The sequence below is a fragment of the Rhipicephalus sanguineus genome, chromosome 4, assembly GCF_013339695.2.
Source record: "Rhipicephalus sanguineus isolate Rsan-2018 chromosome 4, BIME_Rsan_1.4, whole genome shotgun sequence".
NCBI lineage: Eukaryota > Metazoa > Arthropoda > Arachnida > Ixodida > Ixodidae > Rhipicephalus > Rhipicephalus sanguineus.
The window spans coordinates 44,588,355-44,611,682 of NC_051179.1; the positions used below are offsets into that span (position 1 = coordinate 44,588,355).

The 23,328-nt window shown below is 45.3% G+C and overlaps 1 protein-coding gene across 1 annotated transcript; it reads right to left on the reverse strand.

Moving 5' to 3' along the window:
• Positions 1-638: 638 nt before the first annotated feature.
• On the reverse strand, positions 639-22,948 carry LOC119388750 (carbonic anhydrase 12-like). Its single transcript, XM_049415177.1, has 8 exons — positions 22,900-22,948; positions 16,795-16,869; positions 12,160-12,324; positions 9,564-9,712; positions 7,900-7,992; positions 6,473-6,700; positions 4,831-4,963; positions 639-664 (listed from the first exon to the last, which is right to left on the reverse strand). Exons 1-8 carry the CDS (start codon positions 22,946-22,948, stop codon positions 639-641), a joined length of 918 nt encoding a protein of 305 aa, XP_049271134.1.
• Between the last annotated feature and the right edge of the window lie 380 nt (positions 22,949-23,328).

The following is a 23,328-nucleotide window of genomic DNA, read 5'->3' on the forward strand; positions in this document are numbered from 1 at the left end:
ACTGCACGGCCTTTTTTTTTTTTTTTCTCCTCCCTTCCAACCCCCTTTCTCGTCGTCTCTGTTCCTAGTTGTATTTTGTTTGTACACACAAATGCTACTCCGGTGCTGCGGGCAAGCAAACTGGCTGCGCTTCATTTTCATTTCTTCCTGGCAATCTTTCATCGCCCTTTCCTTCTTTCTTCAGTAGGCAAACTGACTTATTCTTATCTTCTTATTTTTCTCAGATCAGCCACACGAATGCGGCACCGCAGTGGCACTTACTGGCTGGGTTTAGCGCCATGAGGCCGGGATTTCGTTGTCCTTGGAACTGCTTAGCAGTCGAGGTTGTCACTGCCACGTGTCGCATGTGGCAGAATTTTCTGTATGAGTGTGTGCGTGCGTGTGTGCGCGCGCGCGCGCGTGTGTGTGTGTGCGCGCGCGCACACAAGTACGCATACCATTGTTTTTTGCGAGTCATCATTTAATGAGATTATATTTTTATTATAAAACGCTGAGCATTAAGCTTACTATACGTTCGCGAAATCGCGAGCAGATGTAGTGAATTTAACAGAGCTCGAAAACAATCCGATGACGTCATTTTAGGCACCTAATTATGTTTCTGAAGGATAACAAGATGAACGCCAGTGCTGCAGTGATGCTCAGGCGCAGCCTCGAAGGAGCAGAACTGAAAATAAACAAATAGAACAGGCAGAAAAATCAGCGAAGAGATCAGAACAGAACGAGCACAGTACGCGCACAGATCGAATAATAGAAAGTCACAGTGTGGTAGGATCAAGGGTAGGACTTCCCAGGTTAGTTTGCGCAGCGTAAAATTCAGAAGCTGTAAGGTGCACATCATGTCGTGGTACGCGAAATTTCAACGCAGGGTTTAATTCTGGTACGGAGGCCATTAATTGAGTCAGTACTGCACAAGATCTTTAGTGGAACCTGTAGAGCTGTTATGCGCAAGGTTTGCCGTGTGTCGTAAATAGAAAATTATCATTATCATGAACCGGCACGCGCCCTCTTCGTCCTCTTCGACCTCTACTCCTTCGCTCCCAGAACACGTGCGCCGATTTGTCCGGCGTGGGATGCAATAACCCTAATGGGCGAGGAAACGAGTACACACAGAGAGAGATAAATAGATAGAAAGAAATACATTCTTGGCAAGGCGAGATTCGAACCCGCGTACCATGATCCGAAGGCGAACGTCGTAACCACGCGGCTATCCACGCACGCTAACAGAGTATACCATATCTTTGTATAGTATAGTATAGCGATGGGGTAGGAAAGGGAAGTGGGGGTGAGGAGGAGGTGAGAACGAGTACAGAGAGAGAAAGAAAGAGAATGAGAGAAATAGGTAGAAAGAAAGGGGAAAAAGAGAGAAAAAGGTGGAGGGCGAGATAACGACTACAGAGAGAGAGAAAAAAAGAAAGAAATAGAAAGAAATAGGAAGAGAAAAATAGAGAGAAAAAAGGGGAGAAAAAAAGATGGAAAGACAGAGAAAGAAAGAGAAAAATAGAGGGAAAAGAGGGAAGAAAGAGGAAAAAGATAGAAAGGCAGAGAAAGAAATAGACTGAGAGAGAAAGAGATAGAAAGAGACAGACACAAATATGCATAGTATGGACCGGGGGCGAGCACTGGGATTTACCCAATTTTTGTGGTGCATACCCGTTTATTATGGACCGTGACGACGACATGAAACGCTGACAAGGCGAAAACCTAAGGTGCTTCGCCCCTAAAAAATGCGCAGCTTGTACCAGTGGCGCAAGACTGCACCTTCAGTGGAGCCAGTGTTCGACCTAGCTAAGTTTTGCTAGTAATGCCAAGCTTTTGCTACAGATGCTAAGTTCTTGCTAGTAGTACTAAGTATGGCTGGATTTGGCCAGACATGTCACGTGACTACCTCTTACGTGATGTTGGGATTTTAGTCACGTGACTAGCTGTTACGTGTTTTTTTTTTGGCACTACCTATTACGCGATGTTGCGTGACTTAGTCACGTGACTAAATGTTACGCGATTTTTAGTCACGTGACTAACGTGGCGTCATGTTGCCACCACAGCTGTGACCCAGCCATGCGCGACTTAGTACAAGCTATTACAACTGTTCAATAGCATTAAGAGATTCGCCTGAATGGCAATCACGCACATTCCTGGGCAAAGCATTGCAGCACATAATCATATGAGGAAAAAAACTAAAAAAACATGTCTGAACGAGAACTATACAAAACAATAATCAGGACATGATATTGTCGAGTATTTGAGGGCACTGCAAATTAAATGCAATCCTGTGATGAACAACGTGAAGAATTTACATAATTCTACAGAAATGTTCAAACAATAAAAGTGGCTACGTTTCTGGAGTGTGGCTAGATTCGGGTTAGAAAGGATCAATAGAAGAGGATGAAAAATCCCTGATGATAACGATGACAGATAAATCTAACAACTTTTGACGTCGACTGCGCTTGTTGCTCGCTCCAAGGAAGATAAACTTCGAAAAAGATATTGGTATATACACAACTCAATAATTAAAATAAAATCGATTAAGACAACATTACTGTTATAGCAACGTACATCCAATATTAGCCGACAGTAGCCATTGCTAGCCAACATGGAACAAAATTTACCAGTGCTGACAGGATTCGGGTGAAGTCGGCTGTTGAATTTAGTCAAACACTATCGTCCACATCAGAGACATCATTCCTCGCCACTGAAAGTTCTCTTCTTAAAGGTATCTTCACGGCATTATTTTAGACTATGTGAGAAAGCCAGCTTGCCAGGCGGCTTTTGACGAAATTTGCGGCGACTTAAGCCTGTTTCACATGCGAGCGACCGAGCGGCGGGGCCCGCGGCGATCGAGCGGCAGCAGGACGCTCGGACGCGGCTTCGTTTCACATGCACCGCTTTTGCGCGGCGCGCGCCTCTGCGATGCGCAGTGATGGTTGTGGGAAGCGCCCGTTATCCGCGGGTTTCCTTTCTCAGGGCTCGCTTGCTTTGGTGCGCTTGGGTTTCAAGTTTCACCAGCCTTCTACTTCGGTGATCGATTTTCACGCGCCTAAACCTTGAATGATGAAAATGTGCACTTTATCAGAGTGCAATTAAACAACTTCAGTAGTCACGTTTATTTCTGTTCCAGCTTTCTTTTTTTTACCACGCAAGTCATGTTGCACGCACATACACTTGGCCATGGAAAAGCAAAAGAAAGAATTTGTTTTTGGGGTTTTAAGCTTTCACAGGGCTTTCGGTGGCTTTTGGTCTCGAATGCCGCAAGGCGTTGGTGCGCCGTATGGGCCGGCAAGCGGATGCCAACGGCCCAGTCGACGACATTGTGGGTTTGTGAAGGAGCTCGTCTCTCTCTCTCTCTCTTTTTTTTTTTTTTTTGCCTATGGGCATTCTGCAGTAAAGAGGCGGCGGCATTTGTCGTCTTCGGGGTACGTGACCACTAAAAAAAAAAGGAAAAGAAAACAGTAAACTGTTCGAACGTGCTGCACCAGAGTAGTAAAAAAAAAAAACTGAAACGTCTACTGCGAACAAGTGCGGAGTGTCGTAGGTTCCCCCTGTCCGGACCTATGTTGGTGTCACGATTCGATAAAAATACAAAAGAACAAAATGACACGTGCAAACGATTTGTCTGCTTTGATGGAAGCGCAGTAAAGAACAACAAAAGGAAAAGAACGGCGTTTTCTACACTGCCAGCTCGTTGCAGCGAATGTCGTCTGCTAGGAAACCGAGTCGGAGCGAGTTCCTCCCGGCGCGCGCGGCTGCTATCGTCTCCATCCCTACGGTCACGTGCTCCCCGCGTCACTGCTCCCCCATTGGTTGACCTTGGGCAGCCGCTCTGCCGCTCGCGAATTTTTCCAACTCCGGCGATGTCGATCGCGCGTCCACTGGTCGCTCTAAAAAACCTGTTTTTGGGCTTCCGCGACGGCAGCCGCTCCGCTCTTGGAGCAAAATCGCTGCATGTGAAACAGGCTTTAGCAGGAAGAAAGGCATACCGTATAAAATGGTGAACTGAGGGAACCTGTACAAGAACCACATGAAGCAAAATTAAGTCAAGCGATTTTACGCGGCGCTCAATATGGCGTTGCCGTCACTAGCGAATGATCCAATGTTCACAACAGGCGCTAATAAAAATCTACGCAGCAGACACTCGACACCTCCGTTCGATGGAGTTGAGCTTTGCGGAGAATCAAGCCCAGTACGTTGAGTTATGTGGCGAAACAAACCTTGCGCTTCTTTACACGTGAGTTCTGCGAAAACCAAACTCCGCACTTAGCAGGAGCTTCTTGGAGAGAATCAAGCAGGACATTACGTACAGACGATTGCATGGGCGCCAATACCTGGCAGGGGCGGTGTCAGCGGGGGGTGCGGGGGCACAGCAGCCCCGCTAAGATTTCCGCCTGCCCCCCATTCGCCCCCTCTCCCCGCCCCCCGAGAGCAAACACATTCAAAACACAGCGCATATGTTCCCAGCCTCCCTGCCCCTTTGAAGGAACTCGCTTGTCGTGAGTGCCCCACCCCAAGTAAAAGAAATCCTGGCACAGCCCCTGCCACATGGGCTGTTAAACTTTGCTATATCGGACGTGAATTAATAAAGCCATGAAACGTCGGATGCACCAACCCAACCGTTTTCATGCGTATGTGTCTACCGTAGCACTGTTCGTTTTAGTTGTTAAAATACAAAACGGCGAAGTTACAGCCCGACATGGCGGTACTGAAACCCATCCGTAAAGTAGTCTATACGCAAGAGCTTCTGTGCCACGCGGAGATGCCAACTTGACAAGTTGACATCTCCGCGTGGAATACACGCGCACTGATCGCCGCGTGTATTAGCAGGTATGAGAGCTGTACTGTCCGTGCACCTGAATGTTCTGTAGAGCATCCTGGTTCGGCCAATCTCCTGTAGGGGTCTCAGGTTGGCCACCAGGTGCCTGTTGCAGGTGAACACCTCCGGGAACGCGTACAGCTGCCGGAGCATCTTTACCTGCAAGCACGGCGCCGTGGAGAACTCAACGTCTTGTCTCGCTCCTGTTCTAGTGCAATGCGTACGGAATCAAAAGCGGTAGAAAGCGGAGAGCTTGAGCAATGACGCCTTTTAAGGGGGGGGGGGGAGGGGGGCGTGGCACTTTGGGACCTAAAATCGGCAAGGACATCGAGTTTTCGCTGATCATCTCTTCATGTTCTGACATCATTGTGCACATATTAACAATTTTTTGTGCCTGAACACCGTCACCTTCTACCATGCATTATCCTACTTCAAAAAAACTAAAACCACGCATCTTGCCCTTTAAATCGGGGACGAACAGCGAACAACTTTTCATGCCCTTCCTGTGATGGAGGAGCAATTTCTTTTCTTCTACATGGGTTATGATCATAATTTTTTTTCTTGGAAAAAAATAGATGTGATGTATCGTAAGGTAGATATTGTCATAATATTTTCGCATAAAGAGTACTAAATAGAACTTTTGTTTCAAGGACCAATGAGGCCATTTTTAAGTGATGTTTAAGAGCCCGCAACTTTTCTTGGAAATGACCTACAGCAATGATTTGTACGTTACAGCACACTAAGAACATTTTCATTGGATTGCCGTGCAGCTTGCGGCCTTAAACAAAGAAGTAGCTGTTTTTTATATTGCATATTTGAAATCAACCCACAAATATACGTAAACTCGGCAAGTTCCATCAAAATCGATCAAGAATTTAAAAAAAATCACAGCATATCCACGGAGTGAATGATGATGAGTGGGCGAAGCTGCGGAGGTTCATCGGTAAACCGTGAATCTTCCGTGAATTCTGCCCAGTACATCATCACCGACGTGAGATCGGGCGCGTTTATACTAAAGGTTCGATGAGTTATGACGACTTGCAGCTCACTTTAATTTTACATGTACGCTGTGAATTTTCATTGTTTAGAAAACCATTGCTTTAGAAAACATCTGGCGTCTTTCGTTAAGCAGCTGGCGTCTTTTCGTTTTGCTTTAGAAACATCTGGCGTTCTTTCGTTTTGCTTTTAGAAAACATCTGGCGTCTTTCGTTGGTTTATTTCATCAGTCAACGGCGTTTTGAACAAAATTTTTATTGTTTAATCACGCACAGGAGAAATTTCACCAGGCACTACCTTGGAGGTAAACAATGGCTGCTAATGGGAATGAGAGACAGAAGAAGTCGGCTTTTAGCTAACACTTACACTTCTACTTCTACTAACGTTTCCTACTGGAACATGCCAATGGCTGCTAATGGGGAATGAGAGACAGAAGAATTCGGCTTTTAGTTAACGCGCACGCTGCAAATTTTTTATTGTTCAACAACGCACAGGAAAAATCTCCCACCGGCACCACCTTGGAGGTCAAGATCTGGTACTAGCGTTACGACTGGTTACGCACTACTACGACTACGAGGGACAAACGATTGCCGCCGTAAGGAGCTTCGCCCCTAATAAAGTGTTATGCGCCCTCTTAAACTATTGGTGCTTGTGGCAATAACGCTCGCACACCTGGTCCCTGCCGATGAAGGTGGGTTCCCGGAAGACGATCCAGAGCACGTTCTCGGTGCAGGGCGGCACCGTGCGCGAGCCCTCGTACATGTAGTAGTTGCGCGTGTCATTGGGCAGGAAGGCGATCAGCCGCAACGGGAGGGGCAGATCAGTCCGCTCCAGCGCATACGACACCGAGCTCAGGGAGGAGATGAGCGTGCGCAGCAGAGGGTTGCGCTGCCGAACCGTCTGCGACGAGCACCACAAGTGAACGTTACAGGCACTGTGGGAAAGAGTAACGATAAACGTAATATTCAGCCAATCGCGAGGCTTGACATATCATTAACGACGCCGGCTGGCCAATGGAAAAGCGCACTTACTTAAGTGAAAGTTGTGTGAATTCGTTTACTCTCGCACCCTCGTTTAGTGCAAGCACGCGTACTCTCGATCCCGGTCATCACCTGTCGGCGCGGCCAGCACACGGACTGCGGGTTTGGTTACATCACAGCTGATGGCGAGAGAACGCTGGCGGCATGCGATAAAGATATGCCGGGCATCATAGTGGTTGTTTGTTCCACCTGACCCGCGGCTCCCCGGCCAAAGATGGCTGCCCCCTACAAGCGGTGTAAATCTGAGTGAGGGTTGAAACGACGCGCTTCTGGTGCAGGTATAGGCTCGTACGCGCCCTTCGTTAAGCTACAGAATGCGTGAGAAGCTTGCGGGAGCTAGAGTTGAAGAGCATCACGTCAAAATTTTGAAGCAGATACGTACGTATACAGTACTCACGGATTGAAACAGGACAATTTAGGGCTAAGTGACGCACATACATTCCATTCCACCGTCTTCAGTTCCACCGTCAAGTTCCACCGTCAAGTTCGTCGCAACAGGACGTAGTTATCTCGAAATATTGTGTATACCGGTCGTCATACTAATATATTTGGTGTGCAGGAGCGTAGCCAGAAAATTTTTTCGGGAGGGGGGGGGGGGGTCAACCATACTTAATGTATGTTCGTGCGTGCGTTTGTATGTGTGCGTGTATACATAAGCAAGCAAAACTGAAAATTTTCGGGCGGGGGGGTATGAACCCCCCCAACACCCCCCACCCCCCCCCTTCGCTACGCTCCTGGTTGTTTGAATCAGTGAGTACTGTACGCACGCACACGTACATGTACGTACGTACGTATGTGTGCTATTCGCAGACAAGACTGATTTCGGCGACTTGGTACATACTTAGCGGAGGAAACACAGCGCAAAAAAAGACGAGGAAGAAGACGCGGTGCACTGGGCAACAAGCGCTCGTCTAGTGTACCGCGTCTCCGTCGTCGTCGTCTTTTTGAGCTGTGTTTCCCGGCATATTTGCCGAATTATTACAGGTGCAGCTGCTCTTCACTGTCGATATAGAGAAAACATAGAATAACATCCTACTGTGTTCGCATGAGTGCCGGTACCTTGAGCTGCGTGGCCAAGCCGACGTACGCAGGAGGGCACTCCTTGCAGTCCACCCTCGCCGACGGCGTCCGTAGACGGAAGGTCATTTGGACCTGCGAGTCATTGTATTCGGCAACCACAGCGAAAAGTGGCGCGGCGATCAGACGCAGTCATTGCGGACGCAACCGTTACGTCACTATCTTACAAAAACAAGATGAGCTTGCCCCTGACAGTAGCCGACTGGTAAGCAGGCGCCCTATCTACACAATAAGCTTTTAGGCATAGTCTAGGGAAGTATGCATCAGAAGAACTGATAGCTGGGCAGTTGGTGATAATACTTGATAATACTTGTGTCCACGTCGTCGTTGCGCTAAGTTAAACATGTTCAAGTATGCATCAATGCGCATTAAAATAAAATTTGAATTAAATTTTGAAGTTTTAGGTGCCAAATACCAAGTCTGATTATGTGGTATTGGGGAACCGTAGTGCAATTAATGTCGTCGTGAATGTTTAGCCGGCTTCATAATAAATTTAGTTAACATTGTATGCAAAACATTACATCACTAGAGACATTTTATTTTACTCGGACGAGTACGGGGGAGTGATAGTTCTGTGTCTATTCCAACCATATAAGATCGAGCACTTCCCATTTTCCTAATATCCATAAAATGTCTTCTAAAAATAGAAATCGATAGTTTTGGTTTAAGTTATGTTGGATGCATGTGATATCAGAGCGTAACTTTACCTAAGATAAGGGCCAATTAACGGTTCTGTCAGGATGAATAATGAAAATTAATCGACTGAGTTCACTGAAAAATTGCGAACTGCGACATCTATACCAGACATCTATATAAGTCGAGGACTATGGTCGCCTCCAGATTTTGGTGCTGTCATAAAACTCACGAAGAACTGCTTCTCAAACACTGTTTTCCTTCATATATATATATATATATATATATATATATATATATATATATATATATATATATATATATATATATATATATATATATATATATATATATATATATATTGCTCCGCATTAAGAAAAACAACAATGAAATTCGCTTCTAACGTGGCCTGCTGTAGTGTATCACAGCAGTACGCGAACGACGAAACCTATATGATTGAAAAACTCGGGCTGTTGGTTTTATCATCACGCATAGAACGACACACATAAAGGGAGAGCACCCCATGAGCCACCCCATGCTGTCACTATGTGATGAGACATAACTGTGGAACAAAAGCTCTGTATTTCAGATTCGGTGTCTATAGATATTAGTCATCGTGGACATCAGTAGAGATGTGTTTCTTGAAACCTGAAGTCAAATCTCCTTTAGAAATGACCCATATATGAGATACGGCAGAGGTTGTTTTCAAATAGTAACGGTAGGTGACATTTTGTTCAAATCCCCCCCCCCTTTTTTTTTTCACTATTCGGGCCCTTGCGGGAGACTAAATTTCGTGACTGCGGCCCGCTAGCTGAGGGGAGCTTGAGATCTCTGCTATCGACTGCTGTATGGTAGCGGGCTATAAGCCACGTATATTGACCTGAAATCAATCAATCAATCAATCAATCAATCAATCAATCAATCAATCAATCAATCAATCAATCGATCGATCGATCGATCGATCAATCAATCAATCAATCAATCAATCAATCAATCAATCAGTGATGGCCCACCTCGACGGCGTAGCTGAGGGCGTCGACGATGTGTTCGCTCCCGCTGTGGTCGTCGCGACCCCAGTGGAACTCAGCCTGATCGAACACGTACTCCTCCGTCAGCAGTCCTCCGGTCACGATCGGTTTCGGCATCGACGCGCGCACACGCACTGCAACGCGCCGGGCAGCGATTAATAATGAATAACAATTTACGTGGCTATAAGTGCGCGAAGCGAACTCGTGCTGACATTAAAGGCGCGTTCACAGTTGGTCTCGAAGGGAGGGCGGAAGCGGCAAAACTCAGCAGAAAACCGCTCGCTTCTGCCGCTTAAGCGGCCGGAAAACCGCAGCCCGATTCGAAAACAATTGGGTCAGCTCCGCAATAGTGGTGCGAAGCCTGAGGAAAAAGCGGAGCACGTGGAATTACCCTCCTCCTTTCCCTCCTCCTCACCCTCAATTCCCTTTCCGGCCCCTTGCTATACTATACAATACATGGCTATGCTTGCTCTCTCTCTCTTTATTTTTTTTTTTTGCGTCTGTTTCTTTCTATGTCTGTCTTGCTATCTTTTTCTCTCTTTCTTCCCTTTCTCTCTCTCTCTCTCTCTCTGTACTCGCTCTCTCGCACATCAGAGTTATTGCATCCCACGCCGGACAAATCGGCGCACGTGTCCTGGGAGCGTAGCAGACGAAGATGAAGAAGAGGATGAAGAGAGTGCGTGCCGGTTCATGGTGATACAGCTCCGCTTTCAAAATCGGTTCGAGACAGATTTTTTTTTTCGGACGCGCGCGCCCATAACTCTAATACCGGAGAGCTTGCTAGCTGCCACCATGCAGTCTAGATCCGAAAATGGCGGTGATATATAGTTAGACGGTGGTCGAACAGCTTGGAGTAAGCTGCATTCGGAAAAGGCGTAAACGACTAGCAGCGCAGTAAACAGGAGCTGTATGAAGCGTTCTCGTAATACTCACACGGGAAACTGTACATGACAGCACGCCTAACAGCTTCGAACTGCTGTTACCAGGATATGTGAAGCCCTCCACCTATTACCAGGCTCTTCGGGAAGTTATTAAAAGCTTTTATATTGTTTCTGCAGTACGTTAAACGAGAGCCTAGCGTGCATGAGACGACAACACTGGACGTATTTTTATATACCAATTTATACGGGATCGGTTATCAGCGTTTGAGTGTCTTAGGTAATGTTGATGCGTATTTTGAGCAAACACGAATGGCCAAAAACGCATATACCATCGTATAACTTGTTTCGGATTGCGGGTATAGTACACGCACGCAAACAAAAAAAAAACCACAGCATATCCACGGAGTGAATGATGATGAGTGGGCGAAGCTGCGGAGGTTCATCGGTAAACCGTGAATCTTCCGTGAATTCTGCCCAGTACATCATCACCGACGTGAGATCGGGCGCGTTTATACTAAAGGTTCGATGAGAGTTATGACGACTTGCAGCTCACTTTAATTTTACATGTACGCTGTGAATTTTCATTGTTTAGAAAACCATTGCTTTAGAAAACATCTGGCGTCTTTCGTTAAGCAGCTGGCGTCTTTTCGTTTTGCTTTAGAAACATCTGGCGTTCTTTCGTTCTGCTTTTACAAAACATCTGGCGTCTTTCGTTGGTTTATTTCATCAATCAACGGCGTTTTGAACAAAATTTTTATTGTTTAATCACGCACAGGAGAAATCTCACCAGGCACTACCTTGGAGGTAAACAATGGCTGCTAATGGGAATGAGAGACAGAAGAAGTCGGCTTTTAGCTAACACTTACACTTCTACTTCTACTAACGTTTCCCACTGGAACATGCCAATGGCTGCTAATGGGGAATGAGAGACAGAAGAATTCGGCTTTTAGTTAACGCGCACGCTGTGAATTTTTTATTGTTCAACAACGCACAGGAAAAATCTCCCACCGGCACCACCTTGGAGGTCAAGATCTGGTACTAGCGTTACGACTGGTTGCGCACTACGACTACGACAACTACAAGGGACGAACGGGTGCCGCCTTAAGGAGCTTCGCCCCTAAAAAATCGAGCATTTGGGGAGTATTTCTGCCACACAAGAATAATCGTCATCCACCTCGCGTACTTTCCTCGCGTTATCACCGCGGTCCCGACACTTCCCGGTCAGGAACGCCGCGAGCGTTATCAGCGTGACATAGCATTCATGATAGGACGAGAGCCGGGTTTTCAAGAAAGGCAACTCGAGCAAGCCAGATGACGATTATCGTTGTGTGGCAGAAATACTCCCCAAATACTCGATTTTTTTCTTAGAGCGTGTAATCGGCATCTACCTCGCGTTCTTGCATTATCACCGCGGTCCCGGCACTTGCGGATCACGGACGGCGCGCGCACTATCAGCGTGACGTAGCATTCTTGATAGGAAAGTGGCGAGAGGCGAGTCTTCAGGAAAGGAAACGCTAGCAAGCCAGATGAGGATTACTGTTCCGTGGCAGAAAATACTCCCCACATACTCGATATTTTTTCTTAAGCAGTGTAGTATGCTACTGCCACACCGCGGAGAAAATTGTCATTCCGTAGTGGGAGGCATAGTGGCCTCCGGGATTGCGCCGCGGCAATCTCGCAGGTCTACGCCGGATACTCACGCGTTCTTCCGGTGTTGTAGATGACCGGGTTGGCGAGCGGCGTGGAGAAATGCTGGAAGCGTAGCGGCGGCACCGCCACGCCGATCGACTTGTGTGGTAGCAGCAGCACGGGCGACTGCTTGGCGCCGTTGCAGCTGCTCCACTCCTGGCCCCACTCGCGGGGGACTGTCAAATCAATCAATCAATCAATCAATCAATCAATCAATCAATCAATCAATCAATCAATCAATCAATCAATCAATCAATCAATCAATCAATCAATCAATCAATTCGTTTTCCTCGATGCAGAGCAGTACGTGTGCATTCATTACAGGGAAAAAAAAAACTTCTCAGACAGTCAGTTACGGCGTGAGCCTATTAAACAGTCACTAATTCGATCAAGTAATAAGTCCGTCAATCACTTCGTAAATCAACAAATCTGCTCGAGGAACCAATCCATCGGTACTTCTTTTCATTTCCGAGGCTGACCAAAAGGACTGTATACTGGCACAACATCTATAATAGTAATAATCAATCAATCAAACGTTTATTTAACGTGCCCAGGAACAACCATAAGGTCTTTGTACTGGCGCACGGAAAACAAACAAAGGCCAACATTCATAATAAAATATCAGGGATAAAAAACGTTATAAAATTGCACATATACAACTATGCGCAGGCAGAATAAAAAAAGAAATGTCAACAGTGTACGAGGCTATGTAAGTACAGTGCAAAGCTCGGAGCAGAACAACGACTGGGAGCTGTGAAAAACATCGAGCTCCAAAAAGTAAGCATTGTAAAGACGTTGTATCCTAACAATAATAATAATAATAATAATAATAATAATAATAATAATAATAATAATAATAATAATAATAATAATAATAATAATAATAATAATAATAATAATAATAATAATCAATCAATCAATCAATGATTTATTTAACGTGCCCAGGAACAACCGTAAGGTCTTTGTGCTGGCGCACGCAAAAAAAAACAATAAAAATAAACAATACAATACAGACAGTTTTCAGAAATAAAAAGAGCAAAAACACGTAGACAAAGAGAAATGAACACAAAAGGGGAGGAGTAAAATAAGACAACACGAGAAATATTGACGGGGCATAAAAAATTAGATTGCATATACACAACTATGTGGAAAGACTGAGAAGGGAAGACTTTGTACATTGTGCCACACTATGTCAAAACAGTGCAAAGCTCGGATAAAAACAATGATTGTGGGCTATGAAAAACGTCAAGATCAAGAAAATTACCATTATAGAGACTTTGTATTCTGTGAACGGTAGAGTGTTGGAAGAAGCAGGCGGGTACATGAAACGGTCTGTTCTCTCTGGTTAACTTACGCAGAATTCGAAAATTTACACAATTGAGAAGTACAGGGCAGGATATGATACCGTGGACTAGCTTGTAAAGAAATAAGAGATCAGAGCGATTTCGTCGGCAGTGAAGTGATGGCAGTGATAATAATTCAGCAGTACTTGAACGAGATCCAGAGTCATTTTTAGCAAAGCGATGGTTATATATGCTGAGGAATTTTTTCTGGACTCGTTCCATGGTGTTACCGCTGGATTGAGCAATGCCATTCCATATCACGGACGCATACTCAAGTTGCGGAAGACATATTGCCGTGTACAATTTGTGCAGGGCCATGGGAGACCTGAATTTTCGAGATATTCTACAAACACATCCGAGAGAACGAAGGCCCAGTATAGCAGCACGCTTAACGTGAGAAGAAAAGTTTAACGCGCTGTCAACAACAACACCGAGATCACTGATTTCATAAACCTTGCATAACGGCACAGAATTGACAGAGTATTGAAATGACACGCTAGATGTTTTTAGGCATGAATTTTGTCTTCGAGGTATTCAGAGAAAGGTTATTACCGTCGCACCATTCGGAAAAAGAGCGCAAGTCTGACTGCAGCAAGCAACAGTCGTTAACTGAATGAATTTCCTTAAAAATCTTGATGTCATCGGCATACAAGAGGAAAGAAGAATTACGAATGGCAAAAGAAGCATCATTAACGTAAATTAAAAATAGGAGTGGGCCTAATACCGACCCTTGAGGGACCCCACTAGTCACTTTATACAAAGAAGACGTTTGGCCATTTACGGCAACATAACAATATCTATTGAGCAGATAGCTCTGCAGGAGATTCACAACTGACAAGTCAACATTAAAGTGCGCAAGTTTAACCATAATCAGCGTGTGGCTGACTACGTCAAAAGCCTTGCTCAGGTCACAGTAAATTACGTCAACCTGTCCTTTCTGAGAAATAGGTGTGGAGATCTGCGTCATGAAACTAGCAAGATTTGTGGTAGTTGAGCGGCCCGCGAGAAAACCATGTTGATTAGGAATCAATGAGTTTTTCACACTAAAAGACAATATGTCGTGAAGAGCCAGCTCGAAGATCTTTGATGTGGCACATAGTAGAGAAATCGGGTGATAATTAGAAGCATCTGTTTTAGAATAATAATAATAATAATCAATCAATCAATCAATCAATTATTATTATTATTATTATTATTATTATTATTATTATTATTATTATTATTATTATTATTATTATTATTATTATTATTATTATTATTATTATTATTATTATTATTATATAATAGATAATGAAGGAAAGTGGAGAAATTGAAATGAAAAATTCGGCAGATCCCACGTACCGTGGGAGTCGATGTTATGCGAAGCATGCGGCGGGTAGGTGACTGTGGCGTATCTTTTTTTTTTACTGAGCGACACGTTACAAAATGACGTTAAAGATTTGTGTAAATTTTATACGCACACATATATATGTTGAAGAGCCGCATATGTGTTACATAACCAGCTGTTTACGGTTGGGTAACGCTGCCAATGGCAACGTGGGTATTAGCAACACCAGAAGCGGTAAGTTGATATGTAGTGGTTATACGTGTCCCGAGAACGCGTGCACGTTTCACAAACCCGTGTGCATGTGTGCAAGAAGTTCTTGACAGTTCTTGAACAAGGGCACCATCACCGTGATCAGTGAGCACAAGGAGCTGGTCATGACTTCTTATAGGATCCGGTCGTGATCGTGGTGACGAGGGGTCCACGTGTAGTGAAGTATGTCGTATAGTAGAGCTGTTGGAATTCGTGGATGCCTCGGTCATTTCGTCGACAAATTGTCTGTCGACAGAGTCGGCGAGATGTCGGAATCTGAAGTCACCCTTCACGTTGGTGAGGTATAGGCCGTCGATGCTGATAAGCCTGGATAGTGCTACATAGACCAACATCAGTGGATGGTGTTTGTCGTATTCGTAGACTACCTTGGCGTATGTAGCCTACGTAGCCTAGTCTACAAAGCGGCTGTCAATCAATCTGGCATCTTTCTCGGTCAGCATGAAGCCATCGCTCAGCCTCGTAAGAAATGAAGAGGACACTGCATCGTTTTGGTGGACGAAGTGCAGCTTACGGCGCGGTGATGTGGATATCATATGTAACTTAACTTTCGTTAATGTATTCCTCCGGGGTCGAGCAATGCTTCAATATAGCTTGCTGAATCATAGGAATACAAACGAATGTTTATTAGACTGCTATAAAAGCCGAGCCAACACTGGAACTACAGATGTTAATCTCATATGACGCCTGTATCGTAGGAGTACACATCGTAGCAGTATCATGTAGTGTTTATTGCTTTCTTGTAAAATTACATAGCCAGCACAACAACCACAATTGATGTTGCACCGATATTACGCCTGCGTAGGCTATTTTTCCAAACCAGTTTATAGACCTGGCGTGGCTCAGTGGTAGAATACCTGATTGCCACGCAGAGTGCTTGGGTTCGATTCCTGCTGGGATCCTAATTTTCATTCTTTCCATTCGTTGAGTCAACGCTGCCGATGTTGCTTTTCCTTAACGCTCTAGCATTTAAGTTACCAATGTCTGTTCTCGACGTTCCTGGGTAGATATAAACTGTCAATCACCTGTGGCGCATACCCGTACACCGCGGCCCGTGGTAAACGGGTATGTGCCACACGTGTCTAGTGGAAAGGGTTTGACAACGTACGCGGCAAGATTTTAACGTTATTCATGTCACGACCCGGCAATCATATTCGTGAAATCCTCTTACCCTCCCATGCAAATTTTGGTCTACACCAAGTTAAGGAGGCCATCATGAGAGCACCCAGACGTAGGCGGCTAGATAGATAGATAGATAGATAGATACGTAGATAGATACGTAGATAGAAACGCTCAAAGTGCCAGAGGTTCGCTAAGAAATGCTTCGCATTTAAAATGAATTCAGGGGTTTTACGCCCCAAACCACGATATGATGTGACGCAAGCAGTGGTTTTAGGGGGCTCCGGCTTAATAGAGAGTTTTGGTGCTGGGGACCCCAAGCCACATGCGTGCGCACGCTCTTGCGTTCCTTTGTACTCCCAGCCGCATCCACGGAGAATACAAAAGAGCGCAAGGGCTTACGTACGCAGGTGGCTTGGGGTCCCCGGCACTAAAACTCTCCAGTAACACAGGGGTTTTTGCGTGTCGCCCCCATTGAAATTTGGCCAGTATGGCCGGTAGAGGGTGTTGCAGTGTACCGATTCACGGCAAGTACGAACGCTTTAATTAATTGAGCGTCGAGCTAAGGGTTGCATGGCGTGTATACTCACTGATCGGCTGGGGCCCTGGGATGTGGCACTTGGGGACGTAGTAATGCCACCGCTCTCGCACGAATCCCTGCACCGCTTAAGAACAATGCACAAAAATACGTCCGTGGGAGAAGCATCACCATGAACATCACGACGAGCATGACCGATAGACTGAAAATGGCTGGCTGGTCATACTGCTGCCAACACTGCACCTTACATTACATAAGTTACACGACGACAGATCCATGAACATGCATGTGTAGACAGATTGCAGATACACCGATAACCGGTTAGATAGATAGATAGATAGATAGATAGATAGATAGATAGATAGATAGATAGATAGATAGATAGATAGATAGATAGATAGATAGATAGATAGATAGATAGATAGATAGATAGATAGATAGATAGATAGATAGATAGATAGATAGATAGATAGATAGATAGATAGATAGATGCATGCATGCATACATGCATGCATGCATGCATACATACATACATACATACATACATACATACATACATACATACATACATACATACATACATACATACATACATACATACATACATACATACATACATACATACATACATACATACATACATACATACATACATACATACATACATACATACATTCGTTCTACAAATTGATCTCTATTTACCTAAGTCAATAGCAAATTATGAAATCCTCAGGCGTCATACCAACAATTTGCCAGAATAGGACGAAGGTTAGCCGTCTTCTGTCCATGGCGATGGGTCTCCAGCAGACACCCACGCCAGATAATTTGGAGCGTGTCAGACCCGTTGCATGGCCAGGACTCTGCGGCTTTCGGTATCAGCACTGCGGTGCTCTGAAGATGCAGAAGGTGGGAAAAGATAGTGTAAGGGCATTCGACATCATGCACAAAATATAGGCGAACGACTAAAATCTGAAAGTGGGGCGACACCTATATACGATCTTGCCGAAGTGATTACAAGGCACATAATTGTGTAACACAAACACACAAACAAACAAGCGCAAATACATACACGCGCACACGAACACACACACATGCAACACAGCGTGATCCTTATAAGGACAGGTTTAAAATGAAATACGTCCGTGCGAAAATTCCAGAAATTGGTCGGTGAAGAAAGCTCGCCATGAAGGGATTCGGTTAAACAATGTCTATATTAAGGAAAACATTTAATGGGTGCCGAAGTGACGGCTGTCAGTCAGCTGGTACTGAGCAGCCGTTCAATAATAATATCTGGAGTCTTACGTCCCAAAACCACGATATGACTATGAGGCACGCCGTAGTTGAGGGCTCTGGAAATTTCGACCGTCTGACATTCTTTACTCGGGTGCTGCACAAGAACAGCCGTTTCTCCGCCAGTTGAACATCATTGGCAGGCAGGATACGTCATGTGTTGCTAATGGTAACAACACGTGCAAGCCTGAAATCGTAACCGGTGTTTTATTTCTTGGTTTCTCGATAGCCCCGAATAAACAAGAGTTGGCCAGAGGCACCACAGTCGCAAATTTGGTGGCGAAGTTTTGCGTTGGCGCGTGTGGCCATCGCAGAATTGAAACACCGCCTCTCGCGGCTGCTCTTTGTCCACTTCGCTGCTGAATTAACGAATGAACGAAAGAAGATTTTTTTTTGAGGGGCTCGTTTCTTGTTATACACAAATAAATGAATCCAACAGACCGGACAATCAAATCATAGGGGACATTATTGTCTTTAACTGTAAAGTGGCAATTATGACATATATCGATGTGAATTAAAGTGGACAAAAAAAACAGCTTTGACGTCGGTGGGGTTCGAACCCACAGCCTTAAAATTACGTGTCCGATACTCTACCGATTGAGCAATGACTGAAGGCGCTCCCTCGGTAGAGCATCAGACGCGTAATTTGAAGGTTGTGGGTTCGGGACCCACCGACGGCAAAGCTGTTTTTTCGTCCACTTTAATCAATTTCTATTCATGTTATTATTGCCACACTACAGTTAAAGAGGACAATTAATGTCATCTACGCTTCCCTTGGCCTAAGTGCCTGTTGGGTTCATCTGGTCGTGTCTGAATTAAGGAAGGCCTTCATGGGTAACCGGTTACACTTCTCTTCTCTCGGGTGCTGCAGCGTGTTCTGTTGTCAGCACACCTTCGCCACATCGAACGCGAACCCGAGCTTTTCTCCTTCATTTTCACGGTGCACGCAACTCTGCACCGTGTAAGCGTTTGACGTATCGTGCCGGGGCCTGTAGTTTCGAATATGCGTCGGCACTTCGTCACAAACTCCGAATGTACGGTTATTGCACCTCGCATATCGTTTATACCAAAGACGGGCACGAATGACGTGGGCGCTTACCTCCACGAGCCAGCCTGAGCTGTATTCATGCCGCACGCAGATCGGACGATGGGGATGATGATGTTAGTCGTAAATCACATGGCACGTACCCACAATGAGGCATAGGCCAGTAATAGGGTTACTGGGCTTTCATTTAATTGACTCTGAAAATGAATAATATTACAATAAAAGTTCGTTAATTCGGATTTCACGGGACGGGAAAAACCGTCCGAATTAACCGGATGCCGAATTATCGAAAGTATCGAGAAAGCGATTCACAAATGCCTCTTTGATCAATGCCAGGCCCGTACTTAAAGTAGTTCGTCGAGTCTCAGTCGGCGAATGCATGTTTCATCTTGCCTGGTTAGTCTTTGTGGCATATAAAATCTACACGACGGGTCTATTCTGTGCAGCGGTTCGTACCGGTTGCTTGATTCGCACCATAGTGTTCGCTGTAGATTCCAGGTGAACGTAGATACCAGATTTAAAACACGTCCTGTGTGAATGTTCCCGTTACGGCGCATGCAGAACGACAGAATCTGAAGGCAGCACTTCATTCGCAACGCGGCTGAGCTTGGAGCTGCGGCACCTTCTCGGCCCGTGGCAAAGCAGCGTTTGTGCGATGCGCAATACAAACGCGCTGTTGTCGTTTTTGAGGACTTCTCGCCTTAAAGAAACATTATGCGTGACTATTTTGTGTATATATGTTTGTTTTTGAGTGCACGTGTTATTTGTGCGTATTTGTGATCATTGTATATATCATAGGCATCACCCGACACCTGGAGTAGCAAGCCAGAAACCAGGCTAACATCCCCGGGAATATCATTTAAAAAAAATGCTTCGTGCGACAGATGGCATTGATCATCTCCTTGCAACTTCGTCGGTCTGCCTGCTCGCACAATCAGTGCATTCGTTCTCCGTGTCGTCGCATATACACGTGACAGTCTACCTCAACTGTATCGCCCGGACATAGGCTCCATGCCCGGGCTGCCCTCGTGGATTATGCACGCGTAGGCGTGCATTAGCGGCAAATAGAATGCCCCGGTGGTTTCGTGTGTCGCTACGTTACAATTATAGATTACGGAAGGACTGAAACACTTTTTTTCTCGATTTTACAAACTTCCCCATTTACCGAAATAATTCGAGCGCGGCCACCGCTTCGTTAAATCGAGTGTTAGCATAGCATATCTGGGGTTTAACGTCCCAGAACCACGATATTATTATGAGAGACGCCGTAGTGGAGGGCTCCGGAAATTTCGACCACCTGGGCTTCTTTAACGTACACCTAAATCTAAGTACACGGGCCTCAAACATTCTCGCCCCCGTCGAAAATGCAGCCGCGGCGGCCGAGATTCGATCCCGCGACCTTCGGGTCAGCAGTCGAGCGACATAACCACTAGACCACCGTGGCGGGTACATTTTGAAAAGTTAAATTCAATCTAAGTTTACCGGGTGGCGTTTCAAGAAGCCCTTCCGTTCGTGATACGTACCGGTGACAAATGCAAAAAAAAAAATTCGGCAGATCCCACGTACCGTGGGAGTCGATGTTATGCGAAGCATGCGGCGGGTAGGTGACTGTGGCGTATCTTTTTTTTTTACTGAGCGACACGTTACAAAATGACGTTAAAGATTTGTGTAAATTTTATACGCACACATATATATGTTGAAGAGCCGCATATGTGTTACATAACCAGCTGTTTACGGTTGGGTAACGCTGCCAATGGCAACGTGGGTATTAGCAACACCAGAAGCGGTAAGTTGATATGTAGTGGTTATACGTGTCCCGAGAACGCGTGCACGTTTCACAAACCCGTGTGCATGTGTGCAAGAAGTTCTTGACAGTTCTTGAACAAGGGCACCATCACCGTGATCAGTGAGCACAAGGAGCTGGTCATGACTTCTTATAGGATCCGGTCGTGATCGTGGTGACGAGGGGTCCACGTGTAGTGAACTATGTCGTATAGTAGAGCTGTTGGAATTCGTGGATGCCTCGGTCATTTCGTCGACAAATTGTCTGTCGACAGAGTCGGCGAGATGTCGGAATCTGAAGTCACCCTTCACGTTGGTGAGGTATAGGCCGTCGATGCTGATAAGCCTGGATAGTGCTACATAGACCAACATCAGTGGATGGTGTTTGTCGTATTCGTAGACTACCTTGGCGTATGTAGCCTACGTAGCCTAGTCTACAAAGCGGCTGTCAATCAATCTGGCATCATTCTCGGTCAGCACGAAGCCATCGCTCAGCCTCGTAAGAAATGAAGAGGACACTGCATCGTTTTGGTGGACGAAGTGCAGCTTACGGCGCGGTGATGTGGATATCATATGTAACTTAACTTTCGTTAATGTATTCCTCCGGGGTCGAGCAATGCTTCAATATAGCTTGCTGAATCATAGGAATACAAACGAATGTTTATTAGACTGCTATAAAAGCCGAGCCAACACTGGAACTACAGATGTTAATCTCATATGACGCCTGTATCGTAGGAGTACACATCGTAGCAGTATCATGTAGTGTTTATTGCTTTCTTGTAAAATTACATAGCCAGCACAACAACCACAATTGATGTTGCACCGATATTACGCCTGCGTAGGCTATTTTTCCAAACCAGTTTATAGACCTGGCGTGGCTCAGTGGTAGAATACCTGATTGCCACGCAGAGTGCTTGGGTTCGATTCCTGCTGGGATCCTAATTTTCATTCTTTCCATTCGTTGAGTCAACGCTGCCGATGTTGCTTTTCCTTAACGCTCTAGCATTTAAGTTACCAATGTCTGTTCTCGACGTTCCTGGGTAGATATAAACTGTCAATCACCTGTGGCGCATACCCGTACACCGCGGCCCGTGGTAAACGGGTATGTGCCACACGTGTCTAGTGGAAAGGGTTTGACAACGTACGCGGCAAGATTTTAACGTTATTCATGTCACGACCCGGCAATCATATTCGTGAAATCCTCTTACCCTCCCATGCAAATTTTGGTCTACACCAAGTTAAGGAGGCCATCATGAGAGCACCCAGACGTAGGCGGCTAGATAGATAGATAGATAGATAGATAGATAGATACGTAGATAGAAACGCTCAAAGTGCCAGAGGTTCGCTAAGAAATGCTTCGCATTTAAAAACAATAACCTATAGTTTCTATTCCCTGGCAGAATTATCACAGGCCACACTAGTCCCTTGTCAATATAAGTTTAGTGAGGAAGCACGATAGCGTAATGAGTAAATCCTTAATTCAGATTTATCTTGATTGACAATACCGGTTTTTCCGGGGACGTGTTAGATGCTGAAGTCCTGTCCGCGTTATCATTGATTCGCGAGAATCGAAATTCGATAGAATTTAGAGTATCGATGGAAATCGATAACATTGAAAATTCCCGGTGCCTAATTGCTCTAATGTTTATGTTTACGACCGGTTTCCACTGCTGGCACGCACCACATACGGGTGATTGATCACGAGCCCGGTGTTTTATCAAAAGAAATCAGAGAAAGAGAGAGCGAGAAAGAAAGAAAGAAAGAAAAGAAAAAGGTATAATGTCAGTAATAAATAAAGAAGACATTTTAAGATCGCGTTCGACTTCATTAAGTTAAAGACTACAATTAACAATGTGACTCACTAAGTCCCCAATTTATTCAGCTCAGGGCCTGCAAAGGCACGCGGGATGCCGCATGCCTTTGCGCCTACTTTGGAAAGCTAACCATGACATTCATGCTACAGCTGCAGCCTACGTGAAGAGCAGAATAGTAAATTGAAAATTTCGCATTGCGAATGAAGCGCGGCATACCAGTGTATACCTGTACGATCCTGCAACAGCAGGTGTTCGACGTTGCGAGCGACTGTCATGTACGAAAATTAAAGAAAAAAGTTCTAAAGCGAAACGAAATGTCATTTAACAAACGTCAGAACCTATTAGACGGAACAGACCATCTCTCTTTTTCTTTGTCGATTTACTGCGTTGTCACGGCACAACGGCTGAAGGTAATTCAATCTGCGGCCAGACTTCGTGAAAGCCTCGTCTCATAACCACGGCACCGTGCTCAACTCCATACACTCCGCTTGAGCCGTGCTCTTTCAACTGCGTCGCGTGCGTGCTTGCTTGCTCAGCGTTCCGCGTCACTTGAAGGAGGCCGTGTCCAGCGCAGAACGTTAGAAGAAAGCCTTGCAACCATTAAAAAAAATCAACAAGCAAGCGGCCGTGAAGAAAAGGGCGGCATCAAAAAGCG